This window comes from Dipteris shenzhenensis, chromosome 5 (assembly GCF_047967505.1).
Source record: "Dipteris shenzhenensis isolate YYH24624 ecotype China chromosome 5, Dip_SZ_1.0, whole genome shotgun sequence".
Classification (NCBI taxonomy): domain Eukaryota; kingdom Viridiplantae; phylum Streptophyta; class Polypodiopsida; order Gleicheniales; family Dipteridaceae; genus Dipteris; species Dipteris shenzhenensis.
In genome coordinates this window covers 28,978,344-29,004,728 of record NC_141600.1, presented here as the reverse complement: position 1 = coordinate 29,004,728, position 26,385 = coordinate 28,978,344, and the positions used below count along the sequence as shown (strand labels likewise).

Genomic DNA, 26,385 nt, shown 5'->3' with positions numbered 1-26,385 from the left:
TGAAGCAGTTCTTGGGCTAGCTCGAGATCCTTCGTGGTGGGGGATGGAGTACATAAAGATGGTGGTTGTGATGAGCTTGGATCCTGCGGGAGGGGAGGGGTGTTGCTCTTGCTAGAGGCTTGGGGGTCTTGGCTATGGGATCACAATTGTGCGGGCTTGGAGTAGATAGGCCGAGTGCTCTGTCAACAAGAGAGTAGCCATCTTGAGGCCGTGGTCATCATGTGAAGAGAGAGGCGACGAAGGAGACTGGGAAGAGAGCAGTTGGGGAGCGCACCGGGTGGACGATGATGAGCAAAGACGGACACATGGACGACTATGTAGGCGGAGAGGACCTTGGGCGACAGATAAGCGGTGAGTGCTGTGAGCAGGAGAGAAGAGAAGGCTGAATATAATCGTGTAAAGGAGAGATGAGCGACGGAGATCCTGCTTGGAGGACGGACTGTGCGGGCAGGGATCCCTCTGAAGACGTAGGAGCATGTGGAGGACTTAGTATGCACGTCGTCTGGGAGCCTAGGCCAGAACTGTCGATGGATAGGTTTGGAGAAGATGAGCTCCGGATGGTCTGTGAGCAGTAGGAGAGGAGGCTGTAGTAATTGGTTGTGGGTAGAGGATCATGGTGATGTGGATATCGTGAAGAGCACTCAGGCTGGGGTCTGTTGGATGGAAGTGGAGCGTCGCTAGTATGTGGGTTGGGGGAGTCATGGATGAACTTACTAAACTTTGCATGCTAGAGATAGCTGTTGGGTGGATGCAGGAGAGAAGCTACAATGCTGGAGTTTCTTGACGGAAGGCTGTGAGCTCCGTGACTAGGAGAGTGACCTTTAGCCAGGTGTTTGCTCGACTGTAGCTGTAGAGACTTGGCATGTGCGTGATGAGTATGGGCTGTTTGCTCTTGCTGGAGTCTTGGGGTACTTGGCTGTGGGATATCGATTGTAGGGGCTTGGAGTAGATGCACTTTGGGTGCTGCATGATGATGACCTTTGTGGCACAGCTTTGATTACATGACAGAGAAGGGTGACAGGGGTGGTGCAGAGAATAAGTGTAGGCTGGCTAAGATCAAATGGAAGCAGGCTGTTGCTTTTTGAGGGAGCTATTTGGCTACGAGATGACGACCAAGCGGGCATGGAGATCCTGAGATGGGATATTGGTTGTGAATTGGAGCTTGGATCAGGCTGGAAAGGTCGACAATTATTTTAGCTAGGAGTTTCAGATATGGGCGCCTCTATTATAGAAGCCTGGAGAACCTTGGGCGTCGTGAGACATGAGCTCCAGGTACAAGAAAAACTGTGAGGAGCTATTATCATGAAGAGGTAAGGGACGAATGTGGGCTTGAGCTTGTAGGAGGATGAATTGGCAGGCTGGAGCATTTTGGATGATGGATGCATATGCAATAGGAGTAGGGGAGAAGTTGGGGCTGAATCTTCATAAAGAGGAGGGAGGAAGGCAAAGGTGGTGCTTCTTGTAAGGTGGGTGCCAAGTGCTAGTCTCAGAAACCTTGGCCGTGGGATCTAGATGTTGTGGGCTTGAAGTAGATGAGTGATGGGAGCTCTGTAATGAACGAGGGGGGCTGTTGCCTTGAGGAGAAGCCTCATGATATGGGTGTTGCTGTAGAGACCTCAACTAATAGAATTTTCACAGATGGTGGGCTGCATCATTACTAGTGCTTGTTGATGATCTGGGGGAAGATATAATAAGATTTCTAACCATGGCCAGCTTGTGGGTTGATGTCTTGAAGAGTCATGAAGATAGTCTTCATGTGGGTTGTGGGTTGGAAGCATTTTGAAGCTGAATGCTTTCTGACTTGTTGAGGGAAATAAAGTTCTGAAGTCCACTTGTCTTGAGGTGTGTAGTCTTTGGGTTCTTTTTGAGGTTGTTTGGCTTCCAGAGGAAATGTGGCCAGAGTATGTGCTGAATGTAGAGGTGTGTAGAGATGAGGATTTTGAATAAGGTCTTTTACCTTGTGATTGTGTTGTTCAGTTGCTTTAAATGTAGATGAGGGTGGGTGTGAAGGCGGACTAGGCTCTATCTTTTTTGTTCATCCACGTTTTGGTGCCTCCACGGAGGAAGTGTGACTTTAGTTTACAAGAATGTGAAGAGTAGGAAGAGATTGTGGTCAGAAGAAGCCTGATTGTGAGGAGAGGATTGTGAAGATACCATAGGACTTTCCAGAGTTCTGGGGGATGCCATATGAGAATGCAGTGAGGTTCCTGGAAAAGATGGAATTTATAGCACTTATGAAAGATAGGGAAACCCCTGAGATTTTGTTTCAGATCATGAGTTATTGCTTGCAGGGAGATGCTAAAGCATGGCTGCAGACTCGAATTGCTACCTTCAGGACTGCTCATCGACAGCAGCAGAATGTGAATCCTGAATATGGAGTGATAAGAGCTGCATTTCTGGCAAGGTTTGCTCAAGCAAAGAGCCCGAATGAGGTATGGAAGGGTCTATGTAAAGTGAGGTAAGAGGAAGAGCAAGATGTGAATCAATATCTAATTCAGTTTGGGAGATTATGGAGTTTCTGGTGTGAAGCTCTTGTTCCAGAGGTACCGCCTCAGATGATCAAGCGTGATCGTTTCATAGCTGGCCTGAAGCCTACACTCATATTGAAAGTGGAGCTAAAGAATCTGGATACTTTTGAGGATGCTCTCAGAGTTGCCAGGAAGAAGGAATTGAAGATCAAGAGACTGAGGCAGCTTGGCATGCAAGAGGAACCTAAGAATTTGATTGGAGGTCCATAAGTAATAAAGGCTTATGTAGAGAGAGAGCTGGTATCTGTTCTTATGTAGGATGATTTCCTGAAAAAGGACTTGCATGATGCTGTAGAGCTTATGAAGTCACTCAGCTTGAACTTGATGGAGACTGCAGGAAGAGGAAGAGGCTGGGGTGTGGCGAATGACAGGAGAGAAGCTGTGGCTGGAGGAGAAGGAAATTCAACTGGTGCGGGGAGAGGATGAGATTATCTTAGTAATGTCAAATGCTGGAATTGTGGGGAGTGGGGACATGTCAGCCCTCATTGTGATAAGCCAGAAAGGGCAGGGGGAGGTGTCCATCGATCGGGTGATTACAGTATGGAGGTGAAAGATCCGAATCAACCCTCTACCAGTGGAGTCAAATGGGAAGATAAGGGAAAAGGAAAGGCAATCAGCTTGATCAGAATGGAGACCATACCAGGGGCATCTCATCAGAGGAAGAGAATCAATTGTCTTCACTATTGAAGAAACCGGATGCATTTAGTGTTGATGATGTAGGGGAGTTGGAAATCATTACATTTATTATGAATGGAGGCTTGTCAGCTGCTATGGAGGAGGGTGTTGCTCAACCAGATCTGTATGAGGTGGCAGTGGAGAGCCCGAAGAGTGGGGTTGCTGCCACAAGTGGCAAAATGTTGAGAGCCCATTAAAGGCAGCTAAGGATAAGTCTGTGTGTGTAGTGGTAGATGGTGGTCATGCTCCAGTTTCTGTGATGATGTGCATATGCTGGCTGGTCACGTTGCAGTAGATATGCAACTACTTGAAGACAAGGTTTGTAAGCAACCTCTAGAAGAATATCATATGTGGATCTAGAGAGTATACTTCCATCCCCAACGTCAAAGACCAAAGCATCTTCCCTGAAACCTCGAAGAGCGATCACCTATAGAGGAACTGCTGTCCTTGAAAAAGCTCCCATCCAAGTGGTGGAAGTAATAGGCACCTCAACTGTCCATTCCATCGGGATGGCTGCATCTATCTGCTGAATCCTGCGTGCTACCCCTTTGAGGTGACTCACGGACTATAGTCTTTGATCCTCAGGTAGCTTGATAAAAGCCTTCCAAGTGCCTACTGTGTAGGCAGGGCATCTCTCCCATCCAGACCACTGCATATAATGGGAAGTGCCCAAAGGTCTGCCATGCTCATCAAGTATACTATCGTTCCAAATGATCGGCTGCCTATCAATCTCTTCATGGGTAGGGGGTGGAACCCTTTGAAGAGTGTTCCTGAAGCTCCCCCAAGCTTTGAGGATGGCAGTCATGAGAGGAGAGGCAGGAGACCTGAGAGAGGCAGAAGAAAAAATCCAACGAGGGCTGTCCACCCAATCATCTCCTAAGGTAGGTGTGCAAGTGTGAATGCGTCCAAAAAAGAAATCCTTCCAAGGTTCCTGCCCAGGCATGAGTCCCCTCACCACCACCTTACAAAGCAATGCCCTGCACTGCAAGTCTGGGTCAATGATATTAAGTCCCCCTTCCCATGTAGGGAGAATAATGATCTCCCAGGCCACCCTCGCTGCAACAAGTCCACTCCAAAGAAAATTCATGACTTGTCTAATGAGCTGAGTGATGCAATCCCTAGACCGGCACCAGCAAGAACACACAAACTAGGCGGTGGCCAAGAGAACCTGGTTCACTATCACAACTCTAGAGGCAAGGTCGAGTTTGGCTGAGCTCCAAAAAAGGAGCTTTTTCCTTATACTTTCTAATACTGGGGCAAATTGCTGTGTTGGAGAGATGCCCAATCCTACCTAGCATCCCAAATACCTGACAGGAACACCCCTCTGAATCCAAGAAAAGCCAATGTTAACTCCCCAGCCTAGAGTGTGCTCATCACTGATCCAAAAGCCAAAGGATTTATGCCAATTGATGTGTGCCCCTGCAGCTGAGCAAAAGATATCCAAGGTTGCCCGGAAAGGATCAAGTGACTGCGAAGAGGCCTCAATAAAAATAGTAGTGTCATCAACCAACTCATAGTTAAGAAGCTCCTGCTTCCGTCTCAAGGGCAATCTCAACCCATAAAGCTCAGCTTGAGATCTAAGGAAGATACTCATAGCTTCTGCCACAAAGAGAAAGAGGAAGGGGGCTAAAGGGCATCCTTGACGAACTGATCTGGAAATCTGAAACCTGTCACCCCTTACTTCTCCCATCAAAACCTGGCTGTGGGCTGATCTGTAAAGGGAGGCCACCCCTCTAATCCATGCATCTGAAAATCCAAACCGTAGAGAGTGCCGTCAAGAAAACCCCAATCTACTCTGTCATAGGCTTCTCAAAGTCCAGGAGTAGAACTGCCATCCTCTGCCAGCTCTGCATAGCCCACTCTGTGGCTTCCCAAAAGGAAAATATATTATCAAATATGCTCCTGCCATGCACAAAGCCTGTTTGAGTATCATGGATAAGGTCTGGAAGAAGGGGTTGCAACCGAATGCTGGTTGCCTTGGCCAGGATTTTGTACAGAGTGCCCAAAAGAGTGATGGGTCTCCAATGGGATACAAAATTCCTGTTGCCACCTTTCGGGATAAGGTGTATGAGTCCCTCTGTTAGTGAGTCAGGCATCTCACCCGAGTCCCAAATGCCCTGTAGGGCTGAAGTAATATGATCACCTATCATATCCCAAAAGGCTGTAAAAAAAGGAGTAAGACCATCGGAACCAGGGCATTTGCCCTTATGAAGGGCGGAGAGAGCACTCTTGAATTCTGTGTTGGTAAAGCATGCATGAAGTGAGCATATCATCTCTGGTGTGACCAACACAGGTAAACTCTGCCAGATCTCATCTCTAGCCACATCTCTGGCTTGTGTCTCAGGATCTGCGGAAAGAAGGGAGGCATAGAAAGCTCTCGCTAAGTGCATGACGGTATCCGGATGAGACTGCAAAACGCTATCAGAGTCAATAAGCTGCGTGACACTCTCTCTACTATGTCTGGGACCAAGTGTAGAGAAAAAGTGTTTATTGACTCTCCCTCCCATCTATATCCAAAAGGACTCCCATGCATGGAAGGCATACTCTGCTCAGCAAGGCGCTCCTGTACCCAAGCATCAGATGGTCGTTTCTGCTCCTCCCTCTGCAAGGCTGCCAACTGCCGGCGGATACCAATCTCCCGCCTGAGTATCTCACCTTGCCGAGCACTAGCAACGGAGTGATAAAAGTCGCTGATATTGGCAAGTGCTGTGGCCACATGTGAGGGACCGGCCACCCCCCCTTACATGTGAGAAACCTAGATCTCCAAGACTGCCTCTGTGAGGGTCTCATCCGTGTATAAGGCATCGGGGATCCTGATACTGTGAGACCGTCCTCTTAGATGGGGCTCTGAGATGGACAAAACTACTGGAAAATGGACGGAAGTGGAAACACCAGGTGCAATGCAAAATGTCCCTCCTCTATCAAGAGCCCAATCATCCACATAGAATCTGTCAATCCGGGCATGGATAGGCATTTGCACCCTATGGTTTGACTGAAAAAGAAAGTTACTGAGACTGAACATGAAATGCATCATCTAACCAAACATCTCTGCCACTGAACCTGAATAAGAAGGCATCCCAAGCTGCTCTCTCGAGGGAATGAATACCACCTTCTCTGCCTCCTTGCTTATCAGAAGGTGCCTCAACCATGTTGAAGTCACCTCCAATAATCCACGAATTTGCAATGTTAGCCCACGAGAGCAACTCTTTCAAAAACAGAACGCGGTCCCCTCTGTTGTTTGGAGCATAGAGGTTGAGGAAACCAACCTTACGTCTATCAATCAGAAGTAAAACCCACTGGGCCCTGGAGGGGGTAATGGTACCGTGTCCAATGATCAGAGTGAGAATAGAATCTGAAACTGATATGCATGTACCTCTGGTTCCCAAGGCACGAAGCCAAAAAATCCGACCTGAAAGCAGCTTACTTGACTTGGAGGAATCTCTGACATCCATTTTGTGTTCCTGATGAAAAAGCATGTCTAGGAAACCACCTGAAACACCTGGATGGAGCTGATTCCTGATCAGTTGTCTGCGACGGCGATGAGGGATGCCGCCCAATCCTTGTATATTCCAATTGGCTATCCTCATCGGCGGGAGGAAGCGGGTTGGAATACCTTACCCGACCTGGTGGTGGAAAAAGAACCCTCCACCGGAGCTGACCTCCGGCCATACACACGAGGTCCAAGGGGAGGAAAGTCCACATGTGAGAGAGAGAAAGATCTCTCAAGAGGGATGCCGATAACTGGCTCTCCGAAAGTGGAAGGTATAAAATCATCATCTGGGAGGTCAGAGAACTTCTCTAGAGCGGAAAAGGAGTTCCGTTGAGCTAGTCCTGGGGAGGGGTTCCGTTGAGCCAGTCCTGGGGAGGGGGTGCGAAGGATTCCTACCGAAGCAGGGATAGAATGTAAGACCCCCTTCCCTCTATCCACAGAAGGAGGCACCTGTACTGAGTCCTGATCAAGAAGTGCTACGGATGAGGTGCCAACAACCTGGGCTGCTGAGGAAGGTACAGCCTGATCTTGGGGTGGAGTCGAACAAGGCTTCTGAACACTAGTCTCCTCCCGAGGCTCCAAGGGGGTAGCCTCCAAAGCAGTGGATGTGTGATCTGAAGTAGAGGACCGAACCGCGACCGGAACCCACCGTGGGCCAGAGGTGGTGCGGGGTGCAGGAGGGACTCGAGTAGCCCTTGGAGGGGGGGGAGCCCGTGTCTCAGGCGGTGCCTATGGAGCGGTAAGTCCTGCTTCTGCTCTCTGTCGTATGCTAGTACGAGCTGGTTGCTTTTTGGGCCTCTTTTTCCTATTTTCCCCTCTTTTTGGCCTATTTGCCCTCATTAAATTTGGGGCTTTTGCCAGATTTTCTGTTTTTTTGCAGTGAACATTGCCTGACACAGTCACATTTGGGTCAAATTTGCATCTGCCCCTTGATTTGGGATGGAAATTTGCAGAACATTTACTTGCAGACATTTGTTGTCATTTTTGGACAGCCAGCTCTTCGTAGTGATAGCCTTGAGGCTTTTGGGTTTACAAGTCTCTTCTTTTCAGGGTATCCCATTTGCAATGGCTGGCAACAATCATGATCTATTTGGCATTCTTCGTGAAGATGATAAGTTGGATGGCACCAACTATCCGATGTGGTCTTATCTCCTGAAACATATTCTTGTTGCAAGGCATTTTTGGAATATTGTTTCTGGGATTGATCTGAGGCCAGCCAATGCTCTAGTGGCTGCCCCTACTGCTGGTCCCTCTGCAGAGGGTACTCCTCCCGATGCCTTATCCTCTAGCACCCCTGCTGCTGCTGCTCCTCCAACTCAAAAACAATTAAGATGGGATGCAAGAGATGCAAATGCACATTCCTGTATTGCTTTATCTTGTAAGAGAATCATTATTCCACACATTTGCTCTTGCAGGAAAGCAAAGGATGCTTGGGACAAATTGGCTTCTCTTTATCAAATTCGCAATGAGGCACGTGTTGCATATTTAAGAAGGCAATTGCAGGAAGTCAGTATGAATGAAGGTGACTCTATGGATGCATATCTGACAAAGGTCAAGGACCTCATGGAACAACTTGCCAATATTGATGAGGTGGTGCCAAATTCTCAGCTTGTTAGTACCACATTGAATGGACTGCCAGATACATATCAAGGGTTTGCTACAACCCTTCGATTAGTGGCCATGGGTAATCCAGACCACTACTCTTTTGATCAGCTAGTCACTTTGCTTTTGTAGGAAGAGCAAAGTCGTGCTAATAGACAAGCCATTATTCTTGATCATGCATTTGCTTCACAGCAGACAGGAAGAGGCAAGGCTTCCAAGCCTATGGGCAAGCCTAAATATGGGCCTAGGAGTGGCAATTCCTCCAATGCATCTAAAATACAGCAGATAAGTCAAAGAAGAAAAGATGCAACTATTGTCGCAAGCCTGGACATGACATTTCAGAATGCAGGAAGCGCATTGCTTCGGAGAAAAAGAAAGCAAGATTGACAGTTAATGCCTCACATGCAATTGAATCCCACGAGCCAGTAGATGCTTCACATGCACATGCTCTCCAGGATGATTGGGCATGGGCTGTCCACTGCTCCTTTGATCTCTCCCAAGTTGATGCATTCTTTAGTGTGCTAATGATGCTCAGTCTTGGTATTTTGATAGTGGTGCTTCCAAGCACGTCACATCTTGCAGACAGTTGTTTCATTCCTTAGCTGATGCACCTCGTGGGGGAACTGTCACGTGCGCTAACAATGCCTCCTATGCTGTAAAAGGAATTGGAGATGTGCAGCTCACATCCCTAACAAGCCATCTTGTATCACATGGTGGGCTCCCATCATGAGCTGAAAATTTGAAGCCAGGGTCCATTGGTGTAGAGATTGGCTTGCAATCCTCATACTGAAAATTATCAAGGAGCTGTCCAATATACTTGGACTGTAACATCATGATACCCCCCTCAACATGAGCAAACTGAATGCCCAAATAATAGTGTAGCTGTCCCATGTCTGACATTTCAAAAGCCTGCCCGTGATTAGCATATCATCCACATATAAAATCAGCACTAAAAAATCAGATCCACTCCCACGGACATAAAGAGTGGGCTCTATGGGGCTATTTTGAAAACCAAGGGATAGTAAGTGTGCATGAATTTTGGCATACCATGCCCTGGGTGCCTGCTTCAAACCATAAAGGGCTTTTCTAAGCCGGCATACCTTGTTTTCAGAATTAACCACCTCAAAGCCAGGAGTTTGTGTCACATAAACTTCTTCCTGCAGATCCCCATGAAGAAAAGCAGTCTTGATGTCAAGCTCGTGCACTTGCCAATGGTCATGGGCAGCAATGGCAATGACACATCTAATAGTAGTAATCCGGGATGTGGGAGCAAAGGTCTCCTCAAAGTCAATGCCTTGTTGTTGGGCATACCCTTTTGCAACAAGACGGGCTTTGTGTCGATCTATACTGCCATCAAATTTCCTTTTTAATTTGTAGACCCACCGGGTACCAATGGCATGCTTGCCGGGAGGGAGATCTACTAATTCCCATGTGTCATTTTTGGCAATGGACTGTAACTCAGCTCTCATTGCATCCATCCACTCTTTGCTGTCAAAAGCATATTTATGGCACAAAGGCTCTTCAATGCAAGCTGTAGCAAGGAGTGCAAATTCAAGAAAGTGACCATGCATCTGTCTATTCCCTGATCTTGTCTGGACAGCAAAAGGTTGATCTTGTTCGCTGTCCCTTAATGTATCAAGAAGCCATCTGGGAATTCGCCTTTGCTGTCTATTGACAGTTCTTTCTTCAATCACTGCATCATGAATAGTGGGATCATTTTGTGCTGGAAGAGAAACCTGCAAATCAGCATGTGATACAGGCTGATCATTGCTTGTTGGAGGGCCTGAAGGAGGCTCATGTTGCTGGTCAAAGTCCCCCTCGGAGGAAGGCAGAGGTAACCAAGAGTCAAAGGCATCAAACATGTCAATTTCTGGCTTAGCTTTGCAGTCCACAAGAGGAGAAGCCGAACGTTCAGCAAAGATTACATCTCTACTGACAATAATCTTCCCAGCATTTGGTTGGTATAACCTATACCCTCTACTCTCCTGGTTGTAACCAATAAATATGCATTTGATTGCCTTGTCATCAAGCTTATGTCTCAATTGAGATGGTACATGGAAGAGAAACCTGCAAATCAGCATGTGATACAGGCTGATCATTGCTTGTTGGAGGGCCTGAAGGAGGCTCATGTTGCTGGTCAAAGTCCCCCTCGGAGGAAGGCAGAGGTAACCAAGAGTCAAAGGCATCAAACATGTCAATTTCTGGCTTAGCTTTGCAGTCCACAAGAGGAGAAGCCGAACGTTCAGCAAAGATTACATCTCTACTGACAATAATCTTCCCAGCATTTGGTTGGTATAACCTATACCCTCTACTCTCCTGGTTGTAACCAATAAATATGCATTTGATTGCCTTGTCATCAAGCTTATGTCTCAATTGAGATGGTACATGAACATATGCAAGAGACCCAAAAACTCTCATGTGTAAAAGTGAAGGCTTCCTGCCTTTCCATGCTTCATAAGGTGTAACAGTCTTCAATGCCCTTGTAGGTGAGCTATTCAGCACATAGTTGGTACACATTACTGCATCAAGCCAAAATTTATTGGGCAAGGGCTTAGCCTTAAGCATGCATTTGGCCATCTCCATAGTGGACCTGTTCTTCCTTTCAGGAACAGGATTATGCTGAGGAGTGTAAGGAGTAGTGCATGAGTGAACAATGTCCCGTGAAGACAAAAATGCATCAAACTCCTTTGACATATATTCCCCCCCCCCTATGTGTGTTGAGGGTGACGAGCTTGCATCCTGATTCATTCTCAACCATATTCAGCCACCTCTGAAAGCATGAGAACACTTCAGATTTGGCTTTTAAAGCATATACCCAGCAATATCTTGTGAAGTCATCAATGAGAGTCATGAAATATTTGTACCCCCCAATGGCATTTGTCCTCATTGGGCCACAGACATCAGTGTGCACTAGCTGCAATTTCCTTTGTGAGAGTTTTGGACAATTCTTTTGAAAAGGAAATCGATGCATCTTACCCAAAAGACAACCCTCACACACATGTTTGGAAACTGTGTGAGTTTGAGGTACATCATCTGCCATGTACTATGAATGTAACTTGGCAAGAGCTCTATAATTGAGATGACCCATTCTCTCATGCCAAAGACGAGTTTCAGCAAGCTGTGAATCTGAAATAGCAAATGCTTCAATACAGAGTGCAGCTGGTTGATCATCAAGGTGATAAAGCCCCTTTTTCAAAGTGCCAGTGAGAACTATGGCATTGTCATCACGAAGATCATATACTAGGCATTTGTATCCATCGAAAATCACATCTTTACCAGCAGGCTATTGGATGTCTCTTTTACTTATGTCACACCAGACCTGACTTACAATATGCAATATCTCAGCTCAGCAGGTTCATGCACATGCCCAGTTCACAGCATTGGCGAGCAGTGAAGAGAGTCTTCAGATATCTCAGAGGCACTCAGGATTTAGCCCCCTCTTCTATGGTGATCAGGGTTCACTTACCATGCTGCTTACACGGATAGTGACTAGGCAGGTTGTTCCGACACCAGAGTGTCAGATACCGGCAATTGTTTTTTGCTTGGTAGTTCATGTATCTCTTGGCTCAGCAAGAAGCAACCAACAGTTGCCACATCTAGCTGTGAGGCTGAGTACTTGGCAGCCTTCACTGCTACAGTAGAGTGTGTCTGGCTTCAACAGTTACTTACAGATCTTGGTATTCGCGAGACATCCTCCACTATGGTCTTCATTGACAGCCAGAGTGCTTTGGCCATTGTGTGTAACCCAGTGTTTCATGCGCGTACCAAGCACATTGAAGTTCACTCTCATTATGTTTGAGAGCGATTGTCAGCAGGAGACATAGAGTTGTCCTACCTTCCCACAGAGGACAACATAGTAGATATGTTTATAAAGGCACTTCCTCGTCCCAAGTTCGAAGTCTTCCGACGGGCTTTACACTTGGTTTCCTTTGTTACATGATCTGACATACCTTGTACATTCATAGGTGGCTATATTCTTTTGGATGAAATGTGCCACCATGACCAAAAAATACCAGGTATTCTGAGACGTTTCCAGAATACTTCAGCCCATACCATGGAGGGGTTTTTGTAGGCCATCTTCTCCCAGTTCTAGTGATGCCCTATGGGCCCTAGTATCTGCCTTGTAGGCATAGTTATAGGCACTCTAGTGTTTTAGTGCCTTTTATGCCACATAGGACATTTAGTCCTATGTGACACCTGGGACACTTAGTCCTAGGATCTACCTTCAAGTACCATGTACTTCTCTTTTCATTTTTTATCTAGTTGACGTGATGGCTGATATCCATTGACTCTTGAATCTTGTGCTTGCTCTCTCGTTTATCGATCCTACATTTATGCAGAGGAGGGCCTTACAGGGTGGCTTTGGAGACCCTCATTCTCCCCACAGGAGGAGGTCTCAATATTATTGACTCGAACTTGCAGTGTATGGTCTTGCTTTGCAAGTTTATAGTACATGGATTGATGCCTGGACAGGAGCCCTAGAAGGATATTTTCTGACGCAGCATTCAATCTTGTACCCCTTCTCATGGGGGAGATTGGTTGGACAGCAGCAGATGGATCTTTACTTCAGCCCATCTCAAATCTCCCCCTTCCCCTCTCATGGCTGCTATTCTGAAAGCTTGGGGCTTCTTCAGAAACACACTTCGCAGAGTTCCACCTACCTCTCGTGAAGAAATTCATAGTCAGCCAGTCATGTGGAATGACTCGATTTTGGATGACCATGGCAGGCCACTTGGAGTGTCACATTATATGCAGTGGTCTAGATGGGAGAGGGGACCTACTTCTACTGTAGGCGCTTGGCAAGCCTTTATGAGACTTCTAGAGGATCAGATACTTTTAGCAGTCGGCTACCTTAGAGGGAGTGCACTCTGAATACAGTAGATACAGGCAGCCATTCCGCCAGAGTGGATTGACACAGATGACATGCCGCTCACAGAGTCCACTTGGTGGGGAGCATTTTCAGGGACGGGCATTCCGCTGTTACAGATTATTGCACTATAGGATGCACATGAGGATACCCTTGTCTTTGATGTTCAGTCGGGAGGCAGACTTATGAGATCTTCTGTATGATATTCTTTTGCAGGTTGCATTTCAGCCTATCAGGATTGCAGGTTTCATGGAGTGGGGCAGGGACTCACAGTGGTATCTTAACTGTGATCCTATTCTTCTTGCGCTGGGGTCTTGGAGACTCTAGCTGTATGGTGGTTCCCCTATTAGGTTCTTACAGTGGGACCTAGGGGAGTGGGAATGGATTGATGAGGGGTACCGAGAGAAGAGCTTCCCCTTCTTTCGCTACACTGTTAGAAATGCCCGGAGGTTTCAGCTCAGCAGTAGAAGTTGGAGGCCCTCCAAAGCGCCACATTGGGATAGTTTTCAGATTTTCGCAATTGTGCGGAAGAACTTTTGGCGTAGGCTCTAGAAATCCCTCAGGAATAGAAAGATCACTCTTTTCTTTTGGCTTTCTATTCATGGAGGGATTGCAGTGAACCTCTGGAGATCCAGGTTCGGGGCTGACCCTACTTGTCCTCGTTGTCACATGGCAGTTGAGTCAGTACAGCATTGGCTTTAGGAGTGCAGACAGGCGAGGACGATCTGGAAAGGTGTTGCTAGGATTTTCAGCATCTTTCACACATCACCTTTCTATATGAGCTGGAGTTCAATGGCTTGGTTATTTCTTACTGGCCCTCGTGTGTTTTTTGAGGGACATGATCCAGATCCAGCTTTCATTGTACGGCGACACTCAGTGGAGTCTTGCTCCCTCCAGGATGTTCCCTTCACTCCTTTCAGAGTTGCTCATGCCTCAGTAGACACATCTTGGGAGATTTCGGCTAGCATTGCAGCTTGGCATATTTGGAGAGCTAGGTGTAGAGAGGCGATGGAGGGTATCCAGGTTCACCCTTCCTAGGCTATGGCCAGTATTTGGACTGACATAGTACACACTCTGGGATCCTCCAGAGCAGCCACTGCCAAGAGAGTCACTTTTTTCAGAGTTCGGAGAGGATCTCCTTTCTTCTCTGAGTCTCCCTCAGGGTTGAGATGGCATTTTCAGCATCCGCCTTGGTTCTTTATTAGCTCATTTTGAGCTGTTTTTTTCCTCATGCATTGCATAATGTACTCCCGCATTTGAGCTTGCTCTCGCGGTTTTCATTCATACTTAATGAAGTAATTTTCTTGAAAAATAAATAAATAAGCGTGGGCTGGCTAAGATCAAATGGAAGCGGGCTGTTGCTTTTTGAGGGAGCTATGTGGTTGCAAGATGACGACCAAGCGGGCATGGAGATCCTGGGATGGGATAGTGGTTGTGAATTGGAGCTTGGATCAGGTTGGAAAGGTCGACGATTATTTTAGCTGGGAGTTTCAGATATGGGCACCTCTATTATAGAAGCCTGGAGAACCTTGGGCGTCGCGAGACAGGAGCTCCAGGTACAAGAAAAACTGTGAGGAGCTATTATCATGAAGAGGTTAGGGACGGCTGTGGGCTTGAGCTTGTAGGTGACAGAGATCCTACTTGAAGGATGAATTGGCGAGCTGGAGCACTTTGGATGATGGATTCATATGCACTAGGAGTAGGGGAGAAGTCGGGGGCTCAGTCTTCATAAAGAGGAGGGAGGAAGACAAAGGTGGTACTTCTTGTAAGGCCGGTGTCAAGTGCTAGTCTTAGAAACCTTGGCCGTGGGATCTGGATGTTGCGGGCTTGAAGTAGATGAGTGATGGGAGCTTAGTAATGAACGAGGGGGGGCTGTTGCCTTGGGAAGAAACTTCATGATATGGGTGTTCCTGTAGAGACCTCAACTAATAGAATCTTCATAGAGGCGGGCTGCATCATTACTAGTGCTTGTTGATGATCTTGGGGAAGATATAATAAGATTTCTGACCATGGCCAGCTTGTGGGTTGATGTCTTGAAGAGTCATGAAGATAGTCTTCATGTGAGTTGTGGGTTGGAAGCATTTTGAATCTGAATGCTCTCTGAGTTGTTGAGGGAAATAAAGTTCTGAAGTCCACTTGTCTTGAGGTGTGTAGTCTTTGGGTTCTTTTTGAGGCTGTTTGGCTTCCGGAGGAAATGTGGCCAGAGCATGTGCTGAATATAGAGGTGTGTAGAGACGAGGATTTTGAATAATTTCTTTTACCTTGTGATTGTGTTGTTTAGTTGCTTTAAATGTGGATGAGGGTGGTTGTGAAGGCGGACTAGGCTCTATCTTTTTTGTTCATCCAACGGTTTACTAGAATGCCTTGATAGGTTCTATGTGGGAGATTGCACCATGTATAGAGGGGGATCAACTGGCATCTTGGTAGGTACGATGATGTCGGATCACTTTCCAACAGTGTTCTTTCTTCAGTAGCCTTGCCATGGGCTCCCACAAAACGAGGTTCGCATCCTTGAATCGCTTTTACAAGAGGAGTAGGTGTAGTAAGCCGTAGTAGAGATTTGGCAGTAGCTTGATAGGCCTTTGGAGGAGCGATAGGTAGCTTTGGCAACAGAGGCTATTCAAAGGAGCAGTGAGGAGCTTCAAGCCCAGGCTTTGAGGCAGGTCCGAGCACTGACAGAGCGCTTTGGGACTTGTTCCATAGAGCGTCTCAAGGATTAGGACCCAGCCTCGCAGTGGCTTGCAAATCATTATGAGTGTGCACGATTTGACCTTCAAGCCACGAAGGTTCGTAGAGTAGAGTTTTCCTATCATCCCTCCAGGGCATGTGGGTAAAATAGGGTGACATGATTACTTGTTAGTCTTTTCAGACCACAGGGGCTAGGTTAGCAAGGACACAGCTTTAGCGATTGAGGGATGAGAGTGGGCAGATTCAATTGGACCCATAGGAGATTATTTTTATGACTACAGAATTATACGAGTGTTTGTTGTGGGCAGAGGAGTCGTCCCCATTGGTTCTCGCTGCTCAAGAGGCCGTCTGGGACCATATTCCCTTGTTTGTTGTCTCCCAGAGCATGAGTAGGTGGAGGTGCCTTTCATCAATGAGGAGCTCTCTAAGACCCTCAAGACTCTCCCACCCCAAAAGTGCCTTAGGGACGGTGGACGGACCTCGACCTTCCTCTATTGCTTTTGGGAGTTCATTCTTATCCCCTTTCGTTTGACTTTTCAAGAGATTTTTGACTCGGGCTCCCTTCCTCGGTCCCCGATTTGAGGATGGATTGGTTTGATCCCGGGGGGGGGGGGGATAAATTCGATATTCATCAATGGAAACTGATCACTCTTTTGGAACAAGATCTTATCTAAGGCCTTGAGTCGGCAGTTGTGTCCTCACCTCATAGACATCATCCATGACACTCAGACGGATTTTGTTTAGGAGTGCAACATCTTCGACAATATCTTCACTTTCTAGGAGGCAATTGTTTGGAGTCACAGCCTCTCATGATTATTCTCTTGGATTTTGAGAAGGCTTATGATAGAGTGGAATTGTATTTTTAAAAGGAAACCATACAGAGGCTGGGCTTCTTAAAGTGGTGTATTTGTGGAGTAGCGGCCTTATATGTAGGCAGCACCAGTCAGATGGCCATTCGTGGCCACACAAGGGCGTCCTTTGCACTGTCCCGTTCAGTCTAATAGGGCTGTCTGTTAGTCCCCTTTCTTTTCCCATTTGTGGTAGAGGCTTTGGGGCTATTTCTTGCGATCATAGTTAGTAGGCCTCTCGAGGATGCGCCTACCGGTTTTCTAGCAGGAGCAGCTTCTCGGCTCCGAGTTTGCAGACGACACGACACTCTTTGTGGAGGCTTTAGCAGAGAGTTTGGAGGGGGTCAGGAGAGCGTTGGAGACCTATTTTGAGGCTTCAGGGGCTAGTATTAGTTGGGCCAAATCAAGTGGTTTTCTCACTATAATTGAGGAGGTTTGGGAGATACAAGATTGGGGGGATGCACAAGGCTCGGATTCCTTGTGGCCACATTGTGAGATACCTTGGCTTCTAGCTGGGCATTGACATTTTCAGCGAAGCTGCAGATAGCCCCCATCTTAGAAAGTGTTTGGCGCAATCTCCTAGACTAGAGCTGAGCAAAACTATGACTGCAAGTAGGGCCATAAAGGCCAATGAGGTTCTCTTGGCCATGGCTAGGCATATTGCCTTTTTCTAGTGTTTTCATTGGGGCTGCATGGGATAGCTAGGCACCTGGTGCACAACTTCTTGTGTGCAGGATCAGATGGTACGCGGAACACCAAAGCCAAGGTAGCTTGGGAGACGGTGAATAGGCTTAGGGAGGACTAGGCATCATTGACCCAGAGATGCAGAGCAGAGCCCTCTTGGGCAAGTTGGTGGTACAAGACCTCACACCGGATTCCGAACCTTGGAAGCTTTTACTGTAGCGAGGGATTCTCATGAAGACCCCCGCACAAGAGGTTAATGGTAGAAAATCCCATAGATGGATTTTTCAAAGGCCCTCCTCACAAGCAAGGGCTTCCCTTGATGAGGAGCCTGCTCAGGGTATGGAAGTGCATGTCTGGGGGACTCATCCGGGCCATCTTCTCATGCTCGGAGAAGTTTGAGAGGCAATCACTCATGTGACATTGAGAGGTCCGAGATCCGGAGGGATGCATGCTAGGGCAGCAGACACATATAAGCTAGGTGCAATGAGATAGTGGCCCAACGAGGTCCTTCAGGATCTGGAGGCAGCTTCCTTTAGGAGTAGATGCTAGGGTGTAGGCACTCACACATCTGAGGGGGGCAGGTATATGGATGCTAGAGATCGATGCAGCGATCCCCAACTCGTGGTGGGAGGGTTGCACAGTCCTTGCTTCCCCCACCATTGGTCTGGGTAGTTCTCGAGGACAGGGGTTCCTCTCATCCGGGCCAGCCCCTCATGCTGGGAGAAGCTTGAGAGGCAATCACTCATGTGGCATCGAGAGGTCCAAGATCCGGAGAGATGCATGTCAGGGCAGCGGACACACATCGGCTAGGCGCAATGAGATAGTGGCCTAACGAGGTCCTTCGGGATCTGGGGGCAGCTTCCTTTAGAAGCAGATGCTAGGGTGCAAGCACTCACACATCTGAGGGGGGCAGGTATATGGATGCCAGAGATTGATGCAACGATCCCCAACTCGTGGTGGGAGGGGTTGTGCAGTCCTTGCCGCCCCAACCATTGTTCCGGGATTCAGTTTCTCCTACAGTCCCATGGGTATTACCATCGTTGATCTACAAAGTGGGGCCAGGAGGCCTCTTGTAGGCTGTGTCCTCGGGATTCTACGGTCTTGCGATAGGCTAGAGTGGCAGAGGATCAAGATAGTGGGTTGTCTGAACAAGGTTTGGACTATTGAAGTAGACACAGTCTTAGCAGGTCGGGACTTTTGAAGTAGACATAGTCTTATATAGCTAGAGATAGCAGCCTAGACCCCCTCAAGAGAGTGCCATTGGGTGGAGTAGGATGTGCCCCATGAGGTCATTTCACGATTTTGGTCTCATTTATGGAATACTCTGAGGCCACAAAGATATCCTTCTTCTTTTGGATGGTGGCGGAAGGAGTCTTGCCCATTGGCCCTTCGCGGGAGCAGATGTGGGTGGATGGCAATTGTCTTTGTTGTACAGATAGAGTGCTAGAGACACTATGCCACTGTCTTTTTGGTCTCACAGCAATTGGAGAGGATATGGACAGCAGCTTTTAGGATCTTGGCCAGCACACAGTGAATGCAGCGGGACTTTACATGGGGAAATGGCAGTGGGTTCACAGAGGGGGTAGGCTCTCCAGCATATAGGATCCAGGGACAGCATGTCTCCAAGATTGAGGCATATGATGCATCGCCTCCTTCCCCTTGCATCCCCAATCTTGCTAGAGGATAGTGTATGGGAGATGGTGTCCCATCCCTGCTTGGAACATTTGCTATCAGGTGATGGGAGGCCTATACGTCTCATCGGCAGCTACCCTTGTCGCCATCTAGCAAGACATCATATTCACCCTCTGCGCCATCCGGGAGCGCGGGACTCCAACTTCTAGAGTGACGGTCAAAAGGCGGGAGCATTTCTGCGAGGCTTGGCCTGTAGGATTTTTTACTCCATTACTTCGAGAGATATTCAATGGATCTACATACCACCACCTTGGTTGTTAGCCCTTGTTACGGAGAGTCCCTAGGCAGTGAGCTGGGTTCTCTAGAAACAAGCTGGTTTCTTTTTGACAACCAGTTTTGCTTCCTTTTCCCTGATCAGCACCTTTTGGTTTTGTTGATTTGTATGGTTTCTTTTTTCTCTGGGAAAAAAATGGATTTCACTGATAAAGAAAGTCCATACCATGCAACCAGCACCATAGATCTCTTTTGGTTTCAAACTTGCATTTCTGCCCTGGTTTGCACTTAGCATTCTTCCCTATCTCCTATAACATAACAGTACCATCAATTGATGAATTAGTAGTTGTAAAAATCTTTTTAACAACATATGAAACACTAGATGCCTTTGGAACCTGTGGTGGGTAATTCTAGTTCATAAGCAACTTTGCCAATTCTTTTTAGAATTAGCCACGGACCACAATAATGGGTTGATAACTTTATGAACTTTTTGTGTCAAGGAATTTGCATGTGAAGGAATCCTAATAAAAACTCTCTCCTCTCCATCAAATTCTCTAAAATTTTTATTTCCATTGGCATAGGTCTTTGCAGTATCCATGGCTTAACAACTGTTTGCTTTAGCTAGTGCTAGCATCTCCCACGTTTTGATTACATAATCTGCAGCACTAGGCACTTTTCGAGAAATCCCAACCATTGCTGGATTTGTTGGTCTAAATCCATCATTTAATTCAAAAGGATTAATCCCTATGGACAAATGCTTTCTATCATTTAGGAAAACCCAAGAAATGGCAACCACTTGTTCCATGTACTTTATCTTAATGAAATGTATGCTCTCAACATATCCTTACGAGTTTGGTTGACTCTCTCTGTGTGACCATCTGTCTTAGTATGCTCCTTGCTACTCATTCCCAACTTAGTCCTACATGCATTAAATATTGCCGTCTAAAATTTGATATCTCTATCTAGTATTATGGACCTCAGCAATCCATGTAGTTGAAATACATTACTCATGAATAAATCTGCTACTTCTAGTGGATTAACTAATTCCATAATCAAAATGAAAAAAGCCATCTTGCTACGACAATCAATCAATACAAGGATGGAATCATATCTCCCTTGTCTTTGCAGAAGATGAATATTAAAATCCATGGAATTGCTCTTGCATCTACCTAATGGTATCTTCAATGGTTGTAAAAAGACCGGGTAGCTTCACTCGTTCTACCTTACTTCACAAAAGGAACATCATATGATATATTCATGAATATGCTTTTTCATCTTTCATCTTTGGCCAGAAGAAATTACATGCAAGTTCATATGTCCTCCTTGACGCTCGAATGTCCCACACATGGGCTATCATGGCACTGATGAATGATCTTTTGCCTAACATCATTCTGATTAGGTAGAACCACCTTGGCATTCCTCATAAGCATGCCATCATCTAAGGTATATCTTGCATACATATGGGCTACGCCAGATGCCAGATCATCTGCACTCTCGGGTTTGATTACAGTAGCTTGAGGTTCGTTCACTTTTTGAGTTTCTCTAATCTCATTCATTAGAAGACTTTCTAATTTTGTGAAACTATAGGAGTTTTATTATCCTTCCCTCTTTGGCATCAAATTTTCGTATGTAATTCTTGCATGAGTTTTGTGTACCTAGCTTGGCACCCCTCAAATCATGCTATTTGCAGAAATATTTTAGAGTATCATGATCAATATCCACATAAAACTTTGATCCATACAAATCATGTCTCTATGCTTTCAAAGGATGAATAATAGCATACAACTCTTGTTTATGAGTTGCCAATTTTGTTGAGAGGGAGAGCTTCTTGCTTTCAAAGGCAATTAGGCTTCCCTCTTGCAATAAAACCACGTCTACTGCTTGATTGCTTGCATCAGTTTCTAGGAAACATGGTCTATGAGGATCAATAATTTTCAACACAAACCTTAAGCAACTCTTAGTTTATTGTGCTAAAACTATCTTGTGGATTCTTTTCGCAAAAACAAGGTACTATATGTGAGGTCAACTCAGTCAATGGTAAGATAATATTGGAATATGCTTTGATATATATTCTATAAAACTGGATAAATTCTAAGAATGGCTGCAAGCGTGGCTTGCAGCCACCTTCTTTAGATCCATTTATACTTTCCCTCTGTGTATATATTCTTTTTCTTGTTGACAAAGAGACTACTTTCACACCGTATCGAACACTTTTCTTAAGTGTTCTGTATACTCAAAAACCTATAGACTAAGATATTTTCAATAAAGTGTACCATGAACTTCACTATATATAGACGTAGTGAATCATTCATCAGCATGATGGAAGTAGATGTGCATTAGTAAGACCAATGTCATTACCAAAAACTTTAGATCAGATGAACCTTGTCACTTTAGATGCTCGTTTGGGAGAGACTAAAATGAAATCGTTTAGACTTCACAAGCAGTTGTAGCTTGAATGAAGAGATTTGGACTACTTTTTGATTAGCCTTCTCCTTTAGTGCTAGCCTTCATCATGGCTGAGTTTTCCCTTCACCTCCGGAGTGCCGATAGAAACTTAGTACGAAGACTTTGTATAAATGGATGCTCAAGTATGTGTGGGTGTGTGGATTTGTATGTGTGAGAGCATACTTTTATACTATGGTCTACACCCACTGTTGGGCGCTGATGACGTCAGTGGGGATGTCATACTAGCTAGTCCCTGCTATGCGTGATGGAGTGTATGGTTTTCAATCTTATGAGTGACTCTCGTGAGATTGAAACTACACTATGTTGTGTTTTTAGAGGATGAGTTTGGGAATGTTCCTGGATTCATCTAGGTATAAGAACCTTGTCACTTTATCACCGGTGAAGCAAAAGGTGAGAAATTGGGTTGCATCTGCCCCAACTTGAGGTATTCTTCCAGTCACCTTTGCACATTTGCTACTCTTGTGAAAATTAGTCTATAAGGAGGTCAGTTTACAAGTTTTGCTTCAGAAACAAGTATCTTACGTTAAATATTTCTTTCTAGCGGTAACCCATAAGGTAGTTCATCTCTAAAACAATTAGAAAATGAGAATTTGATCGGCTAACAAGCCATCTTCTCACCTTGGATAGATGAGAAATTTGTTGGCGCATTCTCGCATGAATCCATAGATACACAACAAAGGAATGAGAATGCACCTGGAGTTATCTTTATCTCCATACTCAATTAAAGGACCTTGAGGTAGATTTTTTCATCTCTTAAGACATGTGGAACACCATCAAATATATATTTTCTTATGTGTCTCTCCAAATCAATGACTTGATTGTTATTAGAACGCCATGCCATACCCAGAGCTATATTGCATGAGCTGCCTAGTTATTTCAAAATCCAGCTTCATTGCATAGTTCCAACTTTGTTATCCTCTTATCCACACTTGTTTTTGACTTCCATCTACTATGTTAACCATATAGACATACTCAAATGGACAAGCTTTCAATTTCAACCTTTCACTAACTTGAAATTAATAACCCTGTGTATTGATGCAGAGTCAAACAATACAATTACACTATGGTCGGCTACTTTGCCCTTGTGTCTTTTATTATGCGAAAAGCTAAATACCCCATAGTTGTTGGTTTTCAAAGTATTGTGCTACCTTAATCTGAAGCTCCTCATTCTTGGGACTCGCCTCCATTTTGGCCCATGCACTATTCTTAATTTGTTGTACAATCTTTCCATTGATGTGGCTGAAGACATCCAAAGTACAAGCCCTCTCTTCTTGCTGTTTCCTTCTGCTTAGGAGTCAAAAAGGACTTTTGACTGAGCCTTGGCTATTGTACGTGAAATCTTTCTTCTCACTCTTGTGGTTGTGCTCAAGGTTTAACCATCTTGAATTATTGTACCGGATGGCTGAATGCTTCCCTTCTTCACAAACTTTTTCACAAATACAAGCTTCTTTTGATAGAGTACTAAGCCCCTAGATGCACAAACTCACTAGTTCTAATTCTCACATCTTCATAATTCAATGCAGTTGCTATTGCATTGTCCAACATATGAGCATTTTGAAGTGCTTTTCCATGTTTTTGAAAAAGAAATGTCTCCTTTGGTTGTGAGTATCCATGCAGAGATGCATGCTTTTTCAATCTTTGTATTCAACAATGTTTTTTGCAGATTAGAGGCTTGGCATGGCCTGCTATACTGGTTGGCATGGTTGCACAGAGTGCAAGGTAACTTCTCTTGAAAACTTTTAGGATTAGGAGTTATGATTTGTGTGTAAGTATGTGGCATCTACATTTCAAAATGGAACCTTTGAAAAGTTAAAATTCAGTTTGCATTCTAAAAAAGTTTCATGGGATGATTGCCAAAATGGTTGACATGGCAGAAAAAAATTTCAAAGCTGAAGTGGTTCAGTTGAGAAAGTAAATAGCAGAAAATGTGGCGTAAGATGTCATCAGGGTCAAGCTCTATGTTAATGAGTATAGCATTCTTGAAAAGTCACATAGATACATTGAATAGATGTCTGACAAAGTTGGATGCTTGTCTTGGGAGACAATAGGACCATCTAGTACCCCACATTATGCGAGTGAAGAAAATTTAACTTAGAATCGTCATGGTCTATAAACTGCTGGAGCATGTGTCCCATAGTTGCCCAAAAGGGTGTGTATGATCTACAACCAAGTCTATAATACGATCCCTTTTCTTTCTTACCATCAAACACCCTATCACATCGTGCACATCTTACTATGTGAGAATGAAACAAATGACTTAGTCCTGCACCTTATATTCCTTTTAGTACAATCTCTTATGGTGTTGAATTGCTGGAGCATACATTGCACTACCTCCAATGGGTGTGCATGATCTGCAATCGAATTTCCGATAATATAATCACTCGAGTCACTGCTCAAGCGCAAAAGGCCTTGGAGAATTAGCAATATGCCACCACGTTGCCTGTAAGCTCTTTAGATCTTATCTCGAGCACTCCTCCTGAACCAATACTCCTAAACATCCTATGGCTGTTTTACTTAGTTACCATCTCCATTATAAGGTCCTTATGAGATTATTTGTGCTACAACTCATGATGCAAGATGAGATTTCATCTCTCTCTCCACACAAGGGTAAAGATTGAAGATCCCCTTCTCTCTTCCAAAACTGTCCTTTACATCTCTCTATAGCTGTGTCTTGCAAAGGAAACATGAAGGAAGCATGGTCTCATGATTAACTTTAAAATAAAGAGTGATATATTCCATTCAAAACAAATCATACAACAGGTGGGAGAGAAAGTACTCTATCCCTAGCCTCAACAATGTGGCAAAAAAGCCATGGAGGTGGTCTAAAATGCCACGACATCCCAAAAGGGGTCAAGTGAAAATATAAAGAGCAGTCCCATGTCCTCATGAAGGATAGAAGTCTCCCACGAGCTGCCAAAGGAGTGCCTGTACACCTCTCCCACTGACTCCTAAGAGTGAAGATAATCTCTGCCCAAATGGAAGCGAGAGTGTCAGCCTCCGTGCATAAACGGTCCCCAAGGACAAAAGAACATCACGAACACCATATCCGCCATAGGGTAATGATGGAAATCACCTCCCAGGCTGACCCTGCAGCTGAAGTAGGCATGGAATCCTGTGCTGGTACCGGTACCAAAAGTAAATCCTGCGGTTCCATGATGCTGGCCTCCGTGGGACCCCGTCTCTGGCGACGCTGCATGAAGAAACCAAGGTCTCCTGGCTCTGACTCAAAGAGAGTAAAGGCTCCAGATCCTCTCCCCCAAAGAGCAGCGCCCCACGTCATCAGAAAGGACTCAGATGTAACATATAAGAACAACCTGAAGATACCTGTCCATACCACTCTAGAGCTGGTGCAACTCCATAAACAATGCTTGCTAGATTCCTCCGCAAGCTGACAACGCATACACAAGGAGGGTCTACCCATCTGTTAGAGCCAAGAACCCACAGGTATGCCCCTATGTATAGTGAGCCAAAGAAAGTAGGAGACTTTCCTGGCTCTACTGATGCCCCAAAAGTGAGTCCAGTAGCTCAGCAAGAGCTCTGCGGTAAGTCCCTGTGCGTGCCAATGCTGGGAGGCTGATGGAATGTGATGAGAGTCTCTTTGCTGAAGCCTGTAACCTGCCCTCGTCGAGTACTGGAAGAAAGAAAGAGGATGAATGCCTGCCACCGGAGCAGGCCATGCCCACTCACCTGGGTCCCAGTCAAGCTCCGCAAGAGGTCGACCCTGAAAAATCCAAAGTCTCCATGTTATATCCTCTTCAATGGTCAACCTGGAAGGATCTGTGGCCCATGCCTTACCCAGGCAACCAATGACCCTGACTCTCTGCCAAAGAAGCTCCTGACGATCCAGGGGCTGAGTGGGATACAATCTGTAAGAGGAGTCAGTCTCAAAATAAGTAAACGGTGCCGGTCCTAAGTGAACTCCAATACATAGCCCAGCCTCACTAAAACAACCTGACCAAGTAGAAATGGGATCAACATAGGCTGGATCTGTAAGTACATCCCTCCACTCCTGAGGAATAGCTCTCATGATCAATAATCTGTTGGCAGCAATCTGTCCAAGTGGCCCATGTCTATCTCTGATCACCTCCTCTGACATCTCTACACCTTCCCTGAACCAATCTCCGACTGTCACAACCCCCTGAGCATGCCATCTGGCCAAGGGAGTCCTAAGTTCTGTACCAAGGGAAGATCCCTGGTATTGAACTAGGGGGTTATGATAAAGTGGCTGTCGGGCAATTTCCTCTCTGGAGGAGGGAACTGCTCTGATGAGATGCTGTCGAAAAAGATCCCATATCTGAACAAGCCTTTTCACAAGTGGTGAGGAAGGCTGAGAATGCTGGTCCGTCAGGAAGATCCAACTGACTCTACCTGCCCACTGACTTGCAGCTCTGGGGGTGCACTGGTGAATCCCATGCAGTAGGAACTGCTTCCACGGCTGATCTCCTGGAGTCAAACCTCTAACAAGAAATTTGACTAAAAGGGCTCTGCTCTGCATCTCCGGATCAAGAACCCCAAGTCCTCCCTGCGAGAAAGGTAAAGTGATAGTATCCCATGAAACTTTGGCCCTAGTGTCCTCAGAACCATCCTCACCACTCCACAGAAAGTTCTGAAGCAATTTCCTCACCTGACGAA

General features: G+C 45.8%; 1 protein-coding gene across 1 annotated transcript in view; it reads left to right on the top strand.

Annotated features, from left to right (window-relative positions):
- The window catches only part of LOC147901834 (protein DETOXIFICATION 46, chloroplastic-like), a 112,611-nt gene that overhangs the window by 17,212 nt on the left and 69,014 nt on the right, over positions 1-26,385 (top strand). The window contains exon 5 of the mRNA XM_087374514.1: positions 23,417-23,472. Within this exon, the coding sequence (XP_087230640.1) occupies positions 23,417-23,472 (56 nt within the window). The remainder of the gene's footprint in view (positions 1-23,416; positions 23,473-26,385) is intronic.